Consider the following 18,643-nt stretch of genomic DNA (forward strand, 5'->3'; position numbering starts at 1 on the left):
ATGAGTTCAAGTCTACTCTCTGCCACTGGGCATCCTAGCAGTCAGTTTCTGTAGGGAATGGAGGCGTGGTGGTGGTAGCTTATTGAAGAGAGTGAAGGAGAGGCATGCAGAGTACTCAGTGCTGAACCCCACACTCCTTCAGAGAGGGTACAGTGTCTGTCCCCAGGCTGACACCTCCCCTCTCTCCAAAGGCAAGTGTCAGTCTCCAGGGAGCTTGTGTTTCTAGTAATTAACCCCATTTGTCATTAGCTTGTTCCCACTGTCAGCTGCTCCATAGTGCTAAGAAGGCCAGCATAAGCCGTCTGTCCAAATGCCACCGTGCTTTCCCTTTGCAGGAACCACCATCTGGGAAGGACGGACATCCCAGAGATCCTTCGGTCAGCAGTGCATCTGGGAAGGACAGCAGAGAAAATGGGGAAAGGTAAGAAGCAAGCAGGAAGTGTCCAGGTCCCAAGAGCAGTGGCAACTCAGTGAGACTGCCAGTGTTGAGGCCCTTTCATCTTTCTGATCCTCAAAACTGTCTGCGTTCAGGGTGGAAACTACAAGGACACTGAACCATCACTAATAATCCACCCTCGAAGGTCTTTGCTGACACCTGTGCCATCTACTGTCCCATACATAGGAAGTGTAAAAGACCTTCCCACCCACAAACCTGTCACTGTGGGCATTTCTAGTCATAAATACATATGTTGTATTGCTGAGCCATTTTGAAAGGAGCTTACAGGTGTTGTGACACTCAGTCCCAATATAATCATCATACCCTCCTGAAACAGTGGTCACAACATCATTGTCACACTGAGATAGAAATCTCAGTCTCTCCCACCCTCCCCCTCCCCCTCTTCCTCCAGGGACTAGCCTAAGCCCTCACCCATGCTGGACAAGTACTCTAGCACTGAGCTTCAGCCCAGCCCTGCCTAGAGGAACTTACATAACATTAGGGTTTTATGACCCACAGATCTTCAGTGCCTTTAGACACCTTTTCCCTTCCCTTGTTCTCAGTGTATTTAGGCTTGCAGAAGGGTAGCCAATTTCCTGGACCACTTAGTGCAGGCTGAAGGAGCTGCCAGTGAGCATCCCTGCTGCTTAATGTTGGTGCCACCTTCCTGTGAGATGCGCCAGCTACTCAGGCTTTTCTTTCTTTTAAGTTGATAACTGGTCACCTGAGGCCTCACCAGTCTTAACACAGCAAGTACTTCTGCTTATCAGTGGCAGGCCTGGGGCAAGCACTAAGAGGGTTTTGTTTTTCACTTTGTTTTGTTTAAAAGATAAGAGAAGCAGAGACCAGCAAGCCATTTGGACAGGCTTGCATCTTGTCCACTTTTAGATTCTCACAGTCATGAGTCTGCTTGTTGGCTCCTCCAGGCTGGGTTGTCCTCAAGTGTTAATATAACACTTGGCCACAAAGGCTTGTGTGTGCAGGGCCAAAGCAGCCTGTGGATTCTGTCACCTGCGTCACTGGAATCAGGTGTCACATTCAGAGTTTAGATGTTCAGGTTACCCACCTCCTGAGGGAGGGCTCTCCCAAGAGCTACTTGTGGGGCCCAGCAGACTTCTGATGGTGAAATGGTCAGAAAGGTAAGCACCCTGGTTGTCAAAAAGCTCCTGGGTCTATGTCTGCCTTTCGTAACGGCCACACCACTGGCTGGCCTCCTAAGATGGCAGCAAAGCACGGCTCCTCCCAAGCCTGGGGGTGTTGGTGCTAACCTGTGGTGTTCTTACTGAGGGTCCAGGCTCCACCAGCTCAGCTACAGAGAAAGTGTGCCCTGAGGGCCAGAAAGAGGCACAGTGTACAAAGGCACTACTGCCAAGGTGGGTCCCAAGGACCCAGTACTGGAGGGAGAAAAACTAACTCTGGCACATTTTCTTCTGTGTGTGTGTATGTGTATGTGTGTGTGTGTGTTTAGTGCCCACCGTGTAGTGCCAAAAGCTGGCTAGTGACTCCTGGATGTAGCCTGAGAATCCTTTCCCTTCGGCCAGATGATGTTCAGTGCTTTAAGTCTGTCTGTCCAGAGCAAGGGCCCTCCCTCTTTCTCTAGTGCGATGGCTGCCTATGTTAAACGCCATCTCCTAGGAGACTGAGCACTTGATGACATGGAACCATATTTGCTGGGTCGCAGCTTTTTTTTTTTTTTTTTTTTTACTGCTAAGCACAGACTTGGGGTAGCATGGAGGAACATGTAGCCTCTCTTCTTCTCCCTCTTACTTCGCTTCCCTTCAAGTGCTGCACTTGTGTGTCTGTGTAGGGGCTGGGCAAGGAATAGCTGAAACCATTACAGAGCTCAGGGGACCATTTTCACTCAACAGCCTAGTCCTTTAGCCCCCAGGTCCAGAGACCTAAAGTGTCCTCAGGCAGAGTCAAGAGTCTAATTGTCACTTGGCCCTGCCTGCAACTCCAGCTTCATATTATAGTTGCCATTCAGGGCTTGTCATTGAGCAGCTCTTATATATACCCTGGTTTATACTTAGGCAGGTGTCTTAGTGACTTTTCCTGTTGCAATGTTAACAGTAATCCAGGGGGAAGGGTCTATTTTGGCTCACAGTTCAGTGTCACAGTCTGTGGTGATGGGAAGGTCACAGCAGCAGGAGCTTGATCACTGCATCCAGTCAAGAAACAGAGAGCGGTGACTGCTGGGGCTCAGCTCACTCTTGTCTTTTTAGACAGTCTAGGACCCCAGCCCAGGGAATGGTGCTGCCCACAGTGAGCAGGTCTTTCCACCTCTCCTAGCCTATCAGACATGCACAGAGGCCTGACTCCTCTCAGTTCTCATTAAGTTGACAATTAAGATTAACCATCACCTGTGTTGCCTCAACCTAAAGGCCTCCAGGGACTAGGGAACCTGGGGCATGTCTGACACTTTCAGCACCAACCATTTCTTCCTCCCAGGTCCCCAAAGTCACTGGATGGTCTGGAGTCAGCGCAGTCAGAAGAGGAAGTGGATGAACTGTCCCTCATTGACCACAATGAAATTATGGCCAGGCTGACACTCAAGCAAGAGGTGAGGACTCCCCAGACCTGGGTCTTATAACCACCAACCAAGAGGGAAAGGGAAGTGGAAAATGTGTCCCTGGGTGTCCTGTGGGGAGACCTGAGGCAGGCAGCACCTCAGCTCTTGGGCTCTTAGGTAAAAGGGTCCCAGGAGAAAGCTCACTGTCCCTTTCTTGCCAGAAGTGAACTTGGCCCTTGCAAAGCCTCCCTGAGCCTCGTGCAGGTACTTCTGAGGGCAGTGCAAAGGAAACGCCCAGCAGTCCTCAGTGTAACCTGCACAGGAAGCCCTCAGCAGTGTGAGGCGTGTATGTGTTGTTGGTATCACAGCCCCTCCCCTTCCTGGTCTCTGCCTGTTAAGAAAACGGGGGCCTAGATGCTGAGCTGTGGCTTGTTTGAGGAGCCCTATTGATAAGAACAACACCAAGACATGTCATGAGAGAAGAGCCTTTTCTCTTCTCTGTGCAGTTCTAGGAACTTAGGGTTTGATGGGCCATCTTGGCCCTGAGTAGCTCTGCATCTGGGAACTGTTTTGATGGTTGTAACATACAGACATAGAAAGGGTACTGCCCTATCCATGTTCCTGGGCCATCCTAGCAACCCAGGAAGACGTTAGCACTTTAGGCCATCAGGCTACTGGTAGGGTTAGCAGAATCTAGGCAGAGCCTCTGCAGAAAGAAAAGCTAAATTCCTTCTGGAAAATCAGGTCATGAACATAGCCAACCTTGTTCCACATAGAAAACCCATAACGCTCAGAACTCTGGAGTCCAGGTGGAAATGACAATCCGTGGGATGGGCAGATAGGATATTGGCTCTGTCTCCCTCAGAGTCCCAGCCCCACCTACAGCTCTGTCACTAGACTAGAAAACAGCCTGTGGGTTATGTCCCCACAGATGAATCCTGCTTCTACTTTGGAAAAGGACTGAGCCCAAAGGTAGCTTACTACAGGCGTGGAGAGAAACATGCCTGACATCATCCTCCTGTCTCCTAGGCTTAGGGGCTGCCTTTCTCCTCTGGAATCTCACCTTTAATATGAACCAGGAGGTGGAGGTAGTGTGGAGGTTGAGACCCTAGTGCCCTGACCCCATGTAGCCTCTGGAAGGTGATGTACCCTGGTGCTCAGAGCATCTGGACAGCTTCCTCAATGCCCAGTTTTCTGTAAGAGTTCTGACCAGTCCCCATCTACACAATCCATGGGAGCAGGTGGGCTGCAGACACTGCCTGGTGTACACAGTGCTGCCTGCGACTGCTGAGCTGAGATCAGAAGGATCTCGGGGACCCTGAAGCATGGTGACTTTATCACCTCAGCCTTGTCTCATGCTCTTTTACTCCAGGGTGATGATGGGCCAGATGTTCGTGGTGGTTCAGGAGACATCTTACTGGTCCATGCTACTGAGACAGACAGAAAAGGTAAGGCAGCTCCCACTGTGCTGGATTGTGTCCCACCAAAGGCATCACATGACTGCACTGTACTGTCATCTCTCCTGGGTTCAACTTTGGATCTGATGGTACCAGGAAAGGGTAGGGAGAGGCCGGCTCCAGAGACCCTGATGCTGTCAAAGTTGCTCCTGGGCATGTCCCCTCTTGATGCAAGATGATGATGCATCCTGAGTGTAAGAACAGTCATTGGCACCTACTGTGTGCTCCAAGGGCAGCCCACTGGATAATGACATGTTCAACCGTGGCATTAAAGGTAAAGCAGCCACAGTAGTCCATACCTAGGATCCTGGCACTCAGGAGGCTGATAGAGGTGAATCTGGATTCAGACCAAAAAAAATCTTCTACAGTAGCACATGGCCCTCTGCCTTTCCTTATATTTAGGTCATTCTTTTCTTCAAAGTCTTTAGTTCACATAGTTAACTAACAAGTTCCTAGGAACAAAATTTGTTGTCCAAAACCTGCCCCAACCTTGCCATCCTCTCTGCATCCTGATCATCTGAGCAGGAGGAGAAGCAGAGGCTGTACCTAGACTTGTTAAGTAGGCTGTGCCCGCAGAAGAACCATCCATCCACGAAGTCCTGTAAGGGAGATTGGGCTCCCCTGAGCTGCTCAGGCAAGGCCTGCTGCTGCTCCGCCCCAGGAGGCTAATGAGCCCACCTCACGCCACAGCCAGTTTCTTGTTAGTATTCCTTTTCTTTCTTGTCTGTTTTGAGACAGAGTATGTGTTCCATGAGCCCTCTTCCTACACATTTTTAAAGGATTTAAAAGAAGCAGAGCATCCTCACACGTGCCTTTAATCTCAGAATTTATGAGGTTCCAGGGCTGTATGGAGAGACAATGTTATAAAACAACAACAGAAAGCAGAGCTAGGCTTATGGCTCAATGAGAAAACACTTGCCTAGCCATGAATGAGGCCGTGGAATCAATCCCCAGCACTTGGGAGGCAGAGCCCTCCCTGTGAGTTCAAGGCCAGCCTGGTCTACAGAGGGAGTTCTAGGGCAGCCAAGGATACACAGAGACACCCTGTCTTCAAAAAAAAACTAAAAGAAAAAGAAAAGAAATTCTGAAAAGTTGATTAAACTGTAGATAAAATCACTCCAGACTTAAAGCCCTAACCCAATCAGCTTTCTGTTTGTTTGTTTGTTTGTTTGTTTGTTTGTTTGAAATGTCTAGGACCCAAGGGTCTATGAAACTCTAAATTAAGAGAATAGTACAAAAACTGTTTGCCTGACAGAAACGGAAACAGGTTTACCTTCATCTGAGCCCTCAGCGATTCTTCACCCATTTCCTCCAGCCATGACAAGAAGGGAGTCTCAGACACTCAATTTGAAGCCTACCTTAGCCTTGCAGCTACGGGACCGCCTTTCCCCTAGGGCCTTGGTTCCAGGGGTACAGACAGTGCCCAGTGTTCAGTGGCACCTCAGGACATCCTGGCAAAGTAGCCATTTTCACCTCATTTTTATCTAAAAGTGAAAGTCTAGGATGTGAGCTGGCTTCTGGCCTGGTCATGTAAGGATTTGCCCTGCCAGCTGCTGCCAGCTGCTGCCAGGCCAAAGAGCTCTCTGACAGGGAGCCTAAAGGCCTTCTGGTCTACCCATTGGGTATGCTGAAGAGAGACTTTTGAACTGAAGTTTCAATAGGATTTGAGGTCCCTGCAGAACCAGAGTTGGCTTTACCTGGGAGTCTTACCTGAAACAGAGGCCGTGAGCCACATCAGAGTGGACATGGTGCCCATAGAAGATGGCAAAGTTTGTCAGGCAGGGGGCTTCCTGCACCAGTGGTATATGTGTGACTCAAAGGTCCTGGGAGGCTTCATGGCTCATATGTCTAGGACTCAGCTGTGTCAGACAGGGCCAAGCCAATTAGACAAGTAAACAAGAAGGGCACACTTGTCGTAATAGCCTTTCTCTCAGGTGGCTCTGTGAGAAGTGTCAGAGGGCCAGGTCGGGGATAATGTTAGGCCCAAGCTCAGATCCTGTCCCTTCCTTGGGACCTGTGTCCTAGACCTGTTACTTGGCCCCCAAGCTTCCATTCTTCTGAAGGCCACTGGGGACAAAGGGACCTGAACTAAAACAGCCCTGTGAATTTGACAGACAGCCCTGTAGCTTTTGGCTCAGGCTCCCACCCAAATGCCAGGCGATACCAGAGCCCACAGATAGGTTATGCAAAGAGCTCTAGTACCAGCAGGCCTGTGCTGTGTCTGGCATGGCACAGCACAGCCATCCTTGAGTCTGGTGTACTCTCCTCCTTCTCCCAACACGCGCGCACACACACACACACACACACACACACAGGCTTTCTCTGTAGCCCTAACTGTCCTGGAACTCACTCTGTAGACCAGGCTGACCTCAAACTCAGAGGTCTTCCTGCCTCTGCCTCCCAAGTGCTGGGATTAAAAGTGTGTTCCACTGCTACCTGGAATGTCTGGCCTACCCTTTGTCTCACACATAAGTTTCTTTACCTTCCAGCCTGTGAAGTACGGCTATAGTGCTCACCAGCACACTAGAACACACCCTTCAAGAGGTCACAGGCTCCTGCAGTGCTCCTCTGCGTTTGTACCCCTTGTATGCCCAACCTCTGCTCTTTCTAGAAAGTTCCAACGTAACAGGGAGTTGGTTAGAATACAACTTTGAGGCTGAGCACAACTCAGGGACCAGGCCCCCCACACCTCAAAGGTGATGGCACACAGTGTGATGGTATGACGTGCCACACAGAGCCTTGAGCCCCCTCTATTTTGGGAAATATTAAAAAGATCATCAGCAAGTTCCCAAGTTACACCCAGCTACTCTCAGCCCCAGCAGTCTCTCTAGCCAGTTCTTATCTCATGGAGACTTTCTGACTCAGAGCTCCAAAATCTCTCTACCCAACTCGCTAAGTTCTCACTGGCGAGTCACTACCATGCCAGCCCCACACTTCAAAACTCCCATGGCCTTTGTGGTGCACATCTGGCAAACCCACACTCTGCCACCATACCTTTCTCCCTTTCTCTCTTGAACCCAGTCAAACCACTGGGTGAAGGAAAACACCACATAAACTTAGTTCAGAAACAGTGGTAACTCAATCACTGGGCACAATAACTAGAATCCTAATCTTGTAAGCCATGTTAAATCTAAATCCTCTGGTGGCAGATCCTGGTGGATGCACCATGGAAACCAGGAGACACTCGAAGCTCTATCTTGCCCTCTCACTATCCAGTCCAAAAGGACCCCACACACACACCCTTTCCTCTCTTCCCCTATCTAACCCAGAAGTCCCTCCTACTCACCCAGTGATTGGCTCATTTATTCATTAGGGGATGGTTTACAAGAAGTCACCTGAGTTCCTGACTTACTCCTTGTTTGAAACCCCTCCCAGGGGAGCAGAATTAACATCAAAATACAAACAGCATCAGGCCCATCCACAACACCCCTCCATCCCAGCACTTGGGGAGGTGTGAGAAAGGGCAAGGGGGCTGCTCTCCACCTCCACGTGGTGACCTCCTTTCTAGGTCCAGTGTGGTGCAGTACAGCCCTTCCTGAGTTAGCCCACCTTGTCTCTCATGACATCCTATGCTTAATATCTAAAGCATTCGGGAAATAAGTCACAACAGCCAACAGGGCTCTAGAGAGGCGGGACTCATTAACTGGCATACTCTTTCCCTTTGGAAGGAAGAGGTGGGTGCTACCAGTCTGAGGCCTCCAGCTATGGGGGTTCTGTGTGTCACCACTGCCCTTGCCCTGTGTGGGCAGCAAACCACTGCTAAGCTTTGCAGTACACCACCACTTCAGCCTCCCCTTGAGGCTTAGAATGGAATTTCCCAAAAATATTTAATGACTGGACCCTGTTATCTAAAAATACTGCCTCTGGTTTAACTGCAAGAGCCTGTTGGCAAGTTTGGACAACTATCTCTGCCCAAAGCAGTGAGGAGCCATTGAGCCACTGGGCCTTAGGGCAGCATCTGTGCTAATCTGTGGGTGGTGCAGTCCAGAGCCAGTATGCCCAGGCCTTGACCTCTTACCAGCACAGGGGTCACTGAAGAAATGAAGTTTGTTTCCTACACTGGGCCTCAGGCCCTCCCACAGCTAGGTTCTCCATCAGAAGTAGCCAGTGCCCATAAGATGAAAGACCTAGGACCTACCTGGCTTTTAGAGAGGACTCAGCATGGTGCCTATGCTGTGAGCCACAGCCACACCTACACCCTGAACCCTACCACCCTGACTGCTTTGCACCCCTGCAGACCTGGTGCTGTACTGTGAAGCCTTCCTGACCACCTACAGGACCTTCATCAGCCCGGAGGAGCTCATCAAGAAGCTGCAGTACCGATATCCTTCCCCGCCGATGTGGCCCTCTTCCTTCCTTTATACTGTTTCTGAAGCTGTCACTCAGGACACTGAGGCTGAGCGTGTTGAAGTAACTGACTCGCATAGTGCCAGCAGCCCTCGGGCCTCGGGCCTCAGCCTGTTCATGGAGGTGGGCCCTAAAGACCCAGGATAGCACTTTTACTTCTGCAGTGGGGCCCCAGTTCCCACCCCATATCCCACGCAGCCATATCCTAGCACTGACTCACAGAATGACTGAGGAAAATGTGAAATGACACGGAGGGCCTGGAACAGAGCTCTGTTGCACTGTCAAGGATGGATGGGACCACTGAGTAATTCTGGAAAGACCAAGAAAAACTGAGCAAAGGAAGGAAGTGGGTGGCCCTGCCAGGGGCTTCCTGCAGATTCTCACACTGAGCCCTGAGTGTCCGTCTGGTGGGGACCAGTGGGCTTAAGAGTGGAATAGTCTTAGCCTGGCAATGGTGGTGCACGCCTTTAATCCCAGCACTCGGGAGGCAGAGACAGGCGGATTTCTGAGTTCGAGGCCAGCCTGGTCTACAAAGTGAGTTCCAGGACAGCCAGGGCTATACAGAGAAACCCTGTCTCGGAAAAAAAAAAAAAAAAAAAAAAGAGTGGAACAGTCTTAAGAGATGAAAACTCAGCCAGGCAATGTGGCACACATTTGATTCCAGCACTTGGGAGGCAGAGTTTGGTGGATCTCTTGAGTTCAAGGCCAGTCTCGTCTACAGAGTGAGTTCCAGGACAGTCAGGGCTACACAGAGAAACCCTGTCTTGCAAAACCAAGAGGAGGAAGGAGGGGAGGTGGGGGGGGGGGGGGAAGAAAAGAAGAAGAGAGGAAAAACCTAAGAGACTGGCAAGGCAGACCCAGCCCCCACTGCTGCCCTGGTCAGATAATAGACAGCACCTCCACCACAGCTGAGCTTTGCCCCACTTCAGAATTCACCCTTGGGGACTGTCACTCCCTGGGTTAGTGGACAAGACTCTGTGGTCTTAGAAGAATCCACTTTTGCTGCCTGTTCCTCTTTCTCTGTCCTTGGCCTACCTGGGAACCAGCTACTAGGCTACCTCCCAGCCACATAGCCTGTGACTGCCATCTGCTGGGCAGCTGCTCGCACTGGGCAGCTCTCCACATTCCTGTGTGCCCTAACCCTAAGGGCACACCTCCTCCACACCTCCGCTCAGTCTGACCCTGACTAACCGTGGTCTGTCAGCACAGTTGTGGTCACTCCCTGTTTGTGGACTCTGAGCACCTGCTAGGGCCTGGCCTAACTGAAAGATTGTCAGTTAATCCACCAGGAACATGTCAAACCTAACATGCATTTACATGTGGGATCCCACTTGACTGTGGGACCATTTTTATTTCTGTTATATAATGGCACCCTTGAAATGGAGACTGGGCAACTGACCTGCATGCTCCCACTTCCACTTCTGCTGCCAGGTCAGTTTCTCAGCCCTTGCCCATTAGCCTCAGCCAGCAAGCTCATGGAGGCATTTCCTCCTCGAGTCATGGGGCAGGCTTTGCTGGGGCCCAAGCAGACCATCCATTTGGTGTAGCTCCCCTTGAGTGCCAAGACCCAGGTCAGGGATCAGGGGGGAATGAGGCAGATGTGGAGATCTGGTGGAGACAAAACAGCAAACAGCAGGAAGCTGTAATCTCCAAAGTAGACCCCAGCTTCAGCTGTTAGGAGTCAGCTGTGAGGGCTGCCATGGGCTAGAGGAACACTTGCAGGTCTCCTTCCCCCAGGAAGATGGACCAGCCTGGCTTTCCAAGGCACAAGTTCCCAGGAATACCCACCATTGTGGCCATATGGCTGGAGAAATGATCTGCAGGTGGAAGCCCATAGAATATAGAGGAAGGCCTGTTCACTCTCTGGGCCCACAGAGACCTGCTCCCTCTACCTGAGTCCACACACCATGACCCTCAGTATAACAGCACTCAGGTCCAACACACACAGCATGGATGGTGCCAAAGTTGGTCCTGCAGACCAGAAGGCAACGTTCAGGAACAGCTTCTGAAGCCAGTAACCCAGGCTGGATTGTGGCTTTGCACATTCCTACTGCACACAGGACAGGCCTTTACTTCCGTAAGCCAAGCCTTCACTCACAGGCTTCCCAGCGTCACGTGTGGCTGATGGGGGTGGGGTAGAATTAGCATTCCCTGCAGATCCTGCCTGTGAACCTTAACCCACACTTCACGTACGAGAAGTTCTCTCCCTTTGCTGACACGTTCAAGAAGCGAGTGAGCAAGAACACATTCTTTGTGCTGGTTCGAGTGGTGGATGAGCTCTGGTGAGTGCCGTGCCCAGGGTCCAAGGAATGGCTGCAGATGGTCAAGCCCGTGTGCATTGCAGCAGGCTGCTAGCAAGCCAGAGGGCTGCAGACTTCCTCACCTGGATCAGACAACCATTACGTTCCACAGACGGCTGCTCGCTGATTCCATTGCTTCATCCCAGCTCTGGGAGTATCAGACCCTACAGACCAAGGTGGGGTGGGGGTTAGGTCTGGAGTTCCTTGTAGAGTGAGTCCCTGTCCTATCTGGGACTCTTCTTACTGTAAGACATGCTCATAGCAGCATAGGGGCCAAGTAGAAGAGGCTGCACCTCCAAAACTCCTGCCATTTCCATACTTAAATTAAGCCTGTTCTGGGTGTGCCGCCTCTGAATCCTTGCCCTCCAGTGGCATCTTGCTCTTGTGTGGTGGCTATATAATGTTAAGGTAAGGAATGGAGGAGCTCAGTGGAGATAACAGCCTTCTACAGACACCTGCCTGACATCTCATCACTGTGTTAGACCAGGAGCTTCTCCAAGGCACAGAGAGCAGCAAGTGTGTTGAGTGAGTTGGCAGGGACCTGTTGCAGAAAGGCCACCCCCAGCACTGTGGAGGCTGTGAGTGGCGTCCTCAACTGGGGCCCTGGCCTGCCTTTTACCAAGTGCCCTTGGCCCTTAGCCTGGTGGAGCTGACAGAGGAGATCCTGAAGCTGCTGATGGAGCTGGTCTTCCGCCTAGTGTGCAGCGGAGAGCTCAGCCTGGCCAGAGTCCTCCGGAAGAACATTCTGGACAAGGTGGACCAGAAGAAGCTGCTCAGGTGTGCCCATTCCGACCAGCCTCTGGCAGCCAGGGGTGTTGCAGCCAGGTGAGGAGCCAGCATCTCAGCCAGCCCCACACTGGAGGTCAGAGCTAAGCCCAGAGCTGCCTTTCCCACAGCCCTGTGATTAGGTGCCTCAGGGAAAGACCCTGAGTACCCATTGCTGGGCCTCTCCCCATGGTCCATGTGGAGCAAGGAATCCCGTGTTGGCAGAAAAACAGATGGAGCTGCATAAACAGGAGCTAACTGCGCTGGGCTTTGGTGGGCTTTGGACTCCACACGCTGATATTACCTCTTGTACCATCCTGGCTCCCTATAAGCCCGGGAAGCCTCTCTCCTGCTCTTTGCCAAGCCGGTGTCAGGTGGGAGGTGGGAGGAGCAGAGGAAGGAGGCCAGTCAGCCAGAGTGCAGCCCTGTGGCCCAGAAGGGCCCATTGGAGCTAAAGCCTGCAGCTTTGTCCCAACCATGCTTATGCTGTATTCCAGGCCAGGAACCTTGCATGATTTCCACAGCCACGAGATAGCTGAGCAGCTGACACTGCTGGATGCCGAGCTTTTCTACAAGATAGAGGTATGACTGAGTGGTCCTGCAAGGGAGGCAGCTAACACTCTGCCTGGAAGCTGCTGCTGCTGGCTGTGCCTATGGAGAGCCCCACACCCAGACCCTGGAGCACCAGAGACTGCAGTGCTGCATGTTCTGTTTCTACACAGATTCCTGAAGTTTTGCTTTGGGCCAAAGAGCAGAATGAGGAGAAGAGTCCCAATCTGACCCAGTTCACAGAGCACTTCAACAACATGTCCTACTGGTGAGATGGGGCCGCAGCACTTGGCTCGGTGGTGTGCGTGGGACAGTTGAGACTTCCTTGGCAGAGAGGTCAAGTGGTCAGTCCTTGGATATTTCCAGAGTCTGTGGGCACTAGCCTTGAACTGTGGGCAGCAGAGAGAAGGAGGCAGACAGAGCTGGCTGAGGTGGCACCATAGGCTCTGCCGTGCAGGGAAAAAAAGTGCCAGGATTGATTAGTAATGTCTGCCCAGGCTGGAGGAGGTACCCTTCTATCGTTGTTGCTCATTGCCTCTGCAGTTCCTGTAAGACATTAGCTCACCTGATTGCTTGATAGAGACCAACTGCTTAGCAAAGGAGTGGATTGTTAAGGCTTTGATTTGTACCTGAATTCTTTTTTTTTTTCTTTTGCGGGGGGGTGGGGGATGGGGGGCGGGGGGGTGCTGTCTCTACATAGCCCTAGCTGTCCTTGAACTCAGAGATGGCCTGCCTCTGCCCCACAAATGCTAGGATTAAAGGTGTGCACTACTACCTAGCTTGTGTCTGAATTCTTAAAGCAGAATGGAGGTCAGCAGTGTGTCTATCACCTGGTCGCTTTGCCATTTCAAGATTAGACCAGGTACCTCCACCTCCTACTGCACTGACCCTGCCCCACATGCCTGCCATGGCCCTAGGGAAAGGTCTCATTGCTTCTCTGTGCTCTTGGCGGGAAGCACCGGCCCCTCAGCAATAACCACCACTCAGTCTGAGTGTTCTGGCTTCTAGGGCCAATAGGCAGTACTTACCTTTTGGAGCCATGGTCTCTGACATGTCCCTGACACAGGTGCTCTTTACGGGATAGGAGAGGTGATTAGAGTATCGCACCTCACCCCAAGTAACACTACAGTGGCCCTTGTAAACCACAGAAGACTGAAGCCACCCTGAGGTCAACAGAAGAACATGAGGCTTGCCTGGGCTTCAGCCTCCATTACTGCTAAGGTCCTGAGTCTCCATCTCCCATTGACTGGCAGAGTGGTCTCCTACTCCTCTGTCAGCTGGGATCTGAGCCAGCAACAAGGCCTCATAATGCCTCTCTCTGCTGAAAGATGCTCCAGTCCCCAAGCCCCCTCTGCAGAAGAACTGTCTGGACCCTAGAATATAGTACACACCCTGAGATCAGGGCCAGGGTCATGCTTGGGCTTTGGGCTCCTGGTGGGTAAGAACTTGTGACAACTGGCACGGGAGTCACTCACATTTCGTCTGCCAGGGCCACTGAGCCAGTGGAGGATGGTGAGCTCAGCTGTTGCTTACCTGGTCCTTTCCTGCAGGGTGCGGTCCATCATCATGCTGCAGGAGAAGGCCCAGGACCGGGAGAGGCTGCTCCTCAAGTTCATCAAGATCATGAAGGTAACTGGCTCCGTGCCCAGAGCTCTCCTGCTCTACCCGGGGAGGCTAGAGCCCCACCCTGTGCCGTCCCTACCCCAGCCCTCACCACCGCCTCTCCACACAGCACCTGCGCAAGCTCAACAACTTCAACTCCTACCTGGCCATCCTCTCAGCACTAGACTCGGCCCCCATCCGCAGACTGGAGTGGCAGCGGCAGACCTCAGAGGTAGGTGGTGGGAAGTCTGGGCAGACTGGAATGGACCTGAGCAAGACCAGGCAAGGATCCCCATCTGGCTCCTCACCTCTGTGTGACCAAGACCTCTGCCTCTCCCACTTCAGATTCCAGTACCTGGAGAAGTCGGCAGGTCCAAGGGCTTTCATGGTTGGTTGTGGGCTTGTTACCTATCCCTGTGCCTGGGTCTCAGCTTCACCTGGAGAGTCCATTCTTTAGCCATTCATCCAAAGTGGCTGCTCTGGGCTTGGCACTGCATTGGGCCTGCTAGGTGGGTTTCATCTAGCACAGTGAGGGCTAGATGAAAGGACAGATGAGCTCCTGAGAAGGGCCTCTCTGAGGACATGTGCTCATACCACCCACAGGATTGTACACAGGCCTGAGACTCTGCCCCAGAGGTTAGCTGACACTATTAGCAGGCGTCCACAGGGCTTTCGTTGGTATCAGGACATATCACATAAACTCACCCTTCTCTTGCAGGGCCTGGCTGAGTACTGCACATTGATTGACAGCTCATCCTCCTTCCGAGCCTACCGGGCTGCTCTCTCAGAGGTGGAGCCCCCATGTATCCCATACCTGTGAGTCGTCTCCCTCCCTCATCTTTTCAGTCACTATGCCTGACAGTGCAGACAGCTCGGGTCCCTCTGTCAGTTTTACTGGGATTTATTGTTTTCAAATTTTAATATATACTTAAGAGAGCGTGTGTGTGTGTGTGTTTGTGTGTACCGTGTATGTACAGTAGCTCACAGATGTCACAAGAGAGAATGGGATTTCTTGAACTGGAGTTAGCAGTAGTTATGAGTGGCAATGTGGGTGTTGGAAACCAACCCAAGTGTTCTGCAAAGGCAGTAAGCACACTCAGCCACTGAGCCAACCCCAGCCCCAGCTTTGACGTTAGTCTATTTGATTGCTCAGTTAACAGTTTGGCATTAGCAACCACATCCCTGCCTGACCCTGCAGCCAGGTCAGCCTCACAGTCCTCCATAGCCAGCATTTACAAGCACTCCAGGTTTGTCAGTACTGAGCTCATTCTTAAGAGATCCACAGGGACTCTGACCCAGGAAAGTTTCGTGTGGGTTGGAAGAATGCCTAAATGTGTGCCCTGGCTTGCTCTGGGGTTCAGCAGATACTTGTCATGGACCACAGTTGTCATCAGGTCCTGGTGGCAAAGCCAGCACATAGCTACCTTCTACTCTGTCCCCAATACATGATGCCTTCTGCCTTTGTCCCCTCAGAGGTCTGATTCTGCAAGACCTGACCTTCGTTCACCTGGGAAACCCAGATTATATTGACGGGAAAGTAAACTTCTCCAAGCGGTGGCAACAGTTCAACATATTGGACAGCATGCGGTGCTTCCAGCAGGCGTGAGTGCTGCCTGCTTCCCGCCTGACTCTACTCCAGGGAGGGGCGCAGCCCAGAGAGTCGGGAGCCTGCACCTGTGGGATGGAGTTTAGTCCCTGCTCCCTAGGGTTTTACCAGGACAACATGGGGAAATCCACATAAAGGGCTCAATTCCTGGTCTGCTCCCCAGGCCACAAGGAGGCTGTCAATCCAGCCTCTCTGGCTCAAGGGCAGAAGGGGCAGGCTTTGCTATCACCCCACTCAGGGAGCCACTGAGAAGCCAGGCTTCCCATGAGGCACTGCTGGAGCTGTACTGGCTGGAGCCCGGCGCGCAGAGAGGGCTGTCCACACTCTTCTGGTACTGAGCGCTTTGGGCTAGGTAGCAGTGACCCTACCAGGCAGATGGCTGTGAGGAGCCACCCTGTGAGAGGTTCTGGCCTGGCTACTCAGCTAGTCCTGGGCTCTCTGACTGCCCCTCTCCCACCAGGCACTATGAAATCCGGAGAAACGACGACATCATAAATTTCTTCAATGACTTCAGTGACCACCTGGCCGAGGAAGCCCTGTGGGAACTCTCTCTGAAGATCAAGCCTAGGAACATAACAAGGCGGAAAACAGACCGCGAAGAGAAGACCTAGGAGCAGGCTGGCTGTGAGAACGCTCAAGCAGCCAGGAGAGGACCTGGACCATCCCAGCCTCAGCCTGTCCATGCCTGGCTGTGTGGCAGCACCTGAGTCTCCTGGCCGGTCTCCTGCCTCCTTCCCTATGGCTAAAGTCCCAGGGTTCACAATGAGCTGGCTGGCAGGCCTCAGGGCTGGCTTGTGTACTGGTGGCCCCTGGTCTGGTTTTGTTTTCTGTTTTCTGTCAGTGCTCCCTCCTGTTCCCTCCTCTCCCCTGCAGCTGGAGAGCAGCAGACACCTGAGCAGCAGACCAGGGGAATGGCGGGCTTCACTGTCCCCAGGCCACCCTAGCCTCCTTAAGTGGCAGATAAGTAGGGGCCCCAGGACCCTTGGGTAGACTGCCCTCCGGGACCCTGGAGCCAGGGGAGCTATGGCTGGGAGACAGAAGAAGGTAGAAAGGGACCACGCAGGCATCTTGTGCTGCCCACTTCCTGCTTTTTAAACATGGAGGGAGAGGCATGTCAACCTGGCCCAGAAAGTATGGTGGGTGGTAGGCAAGAGCCACAGAGCTGACACTTCTCACAGCAGTGGCCCCAGCTCTGTCCTGCCATGCACGGCCACTAACCAAGGCACCTGCTGGGCTGACAGCAGCAGCACCAGTAGCACCTGTCGCCCACCACTGGTCCAGCCCCAGCCCCAGCCCCAGCCCCAGCCCACATCACCGGTACTCTGGGGATCGGGAAGAGGAGGCAGAAGGGACAGTTCATGCTGAGCTGGGGCCAAGACTGTGCTTCAGAGAGTGAATAAGGATCTTCAGTGACCTAGGGAGAGGCAAGCAGCCCCTCCGTGCTTGCTGTGTGCCTTAAATGCCATCTCCTGTTCCTTCCAGGCCTGTGGGCTTCCCTCCTATTTTGCCCCACCCCCCGCAGCCAGCAGGTTCCTAGTCCCCGTTTGCTCTCTGGGAGTGTCTGTTCCCAAGAAGTCTAAGCAGGCCTAGGACGTGAGGGCCTCCAGAGGTTTCCTGATTCCAGACAGGTGGCAGAGCCACCCCCTGCTGCTGAGGTTGACAATCTGTTCAGGGCTCAGGGCTAGGATCTCCCTGGGCATGGCCCTGTGGCCACCACTGTGGGCTAAATGGCAGGGTGCAGTTCAGAATCCAGAGGTGCTGCTGGCCCTGCACCATACCTCCAATTAGCTTTGCATGGACAAGCTCCCTTTTCTTCTGGTCGTGGGGCTTGGTCAAACGAATACCAGGATCTCTGCTTCCTCAACCAGTCCGCAGAGCAGAAGAAAAGACAGCAGCAGCTGCTGGCCGGGTACTCGTTTGAAACAACTGTCACTCTGAACCCTCCTGGGTTTCGGGGTTTGTTTTTTTAGCAGCTTTTATCAAATAAGAACTGTGGGCCCCTCTTCTGTTTATTTGTGCTGTAAATAGAGAGGGGACATCTGTAAACAGCCCCTTGGTCAGCTCCCTCTGGTGGCAGCCGGAATTGGATTGTTTAAGGAGTGTGTGTGTGGAGTCCGGCTTGTGAGCAGTCATGTGGGTCTTTGGTTTGTTCCTCTTTTACAGGTCCTTTCATTTCAGTCTTTGCCCCTGCTTCCTGTCCTTCACCAGCTCTAAGTGCTGCTGTGTGCAAGTGGGGAACACTGCACATGAGGTCCTTCCTCCCAGCGCTGTAGAGGCCCCTGCAGCCTCCCTGTGTAGCACAGGCCTACCTGAGGCCTAGCCTACTGGTGCTGCAGCCAACAGAGTGGGTCTATGGTCTATGTCTACTGGTTCCCAAGCATGAGCTGGGCAGAAAGGAGGGCTTACCTTCTAGACCCAGAATCACCAGGCCCTCCTATGATCCTGGGAGCCTTAGGCAGACTAAGTCAAGAGCCAGGACAGCTCTGGAGTTTCCGTGTGGGGATATCGAGGTGCGATGTGTGGGTTTAACTTATTAGCCAGCAGGCTTCCCCAGTCACCTGCCTCTGGCTGCGACTGAGCCCAGTGTTCAGGCAGCCTGGCTTCCACATGTCTGTTTCTTAGTGGTGGGGTCTGGGAGAGCTGTGAAGATTCGTCTTTGTATACATACTAAGCAACATGGACAGTTGGGTTCCCAGCAGAGGCCAGCCATTACCTGTGGGTAAGGCAAGCAAACACCGGATCTGGCTGGCCCTTAAGCCGAGACACCTGTTCCATGCCTCCCAGTGTGGCACTGTAATATAAACCCCCCACTAACCTGTCTGACAGTGCATCTTCCTACAGACAGAACAAGCGCGCAACTTTTATATGAAAGAAAAATAAACAGACAAAAGCCCATCTGATGCCATGTCTGTGTCCAGGCCTTCTGTATCTGCATCGGGCCAGTCCCTGCTGTTTGTGACCTAGGTGGAGGGGAGGGGTACGGTGGGGCCTGAGGGCTCTGGTAGGCATTGGGAACCCATGTGCAGGAGAGAGCTGACTCCTGCAAATGGTATGCTGATGGCCACACACAGA

The 18,643-nt window shown here is 52.6% G+C and overlaps 1 protein-coding gene across 20 annotated transcripts in view; it reads left to right on the forward strand.

The window, feature by feature from the left end:
• Positions 1–18,476, forward strand: part of Rapgef1 (Rap guanine nucleotide exchange factor (GEF) 1) — a 120,645-nt gene extending 102,169 nt beyond the window's left edge. For 16 of the 20 annotated variants that reach the window (XM_006497583.2, XM_030246484.1, XM_030246482.1 and 13 more), the window contains 13 exons: positions 336–421; positions 2,885–2,996; positions 4,318–4,393; positions 8,640–8,724; positions 10,939–11,031; positions 11,689–11,874; positions 12,312–12,396; positions 12,537–12,631; positions 13,914–13,992; positions 14,096–14,197; positions 14,684–14,781; positions 15,439–15,567; positions 16,032–18,476. In XM_006497583.2, the coding sequence (XP_006497646.1) occupies positions 336–421; positions 2,885–2,996; positions 4,318–4,393; positions 8,640–8,724; positions 10,939–11,031; positions 11,689–11,874; positions 12,312–12,396; positions 12,537–12,631; positions 13,914–13,992; positions 14,096–14,197; positions 14,684–14,781; positions 15,439–15,567; positions 16,032–16,182 (1,377 nt within the window). In that variant the 3' untranslated portion in view covers positions 16,183–18,476. The remainder of the gene's footprint in view (positions 1–335; positions 422–2,884; positions 2,997–4,317; positions 4,394–8,639; positions 8,725–10,938; positions 11,032–11,688; positions 11,875–12,311; positions 12,397–12,536; positions 12,632–13,913; positions 13,993–14,095; positions 14,198–14,683; positions 14,782–15,438; positions 15,568–16,031) is intronic. The other 4 variants (NM_001039087.1, NM_054050.2, NM_001039086.1 and 1 more) reach the window with 1 other exon arrangement.
• Positions 18,477–18,643: the final 167 nt, after the last annotated feature.

This window comes from Mus musculus, chromosome 2 (assembly GCF_000001635.26).
Source record: "Mus musculus strain C57BL/6J chromosome 2, GRCm38.p6 C57BL/6J".
NCBI lineage: Eukaryota > Metazoa > Chordata > Mammalia > Rodentia > Muridae > Mus > Mus musculus.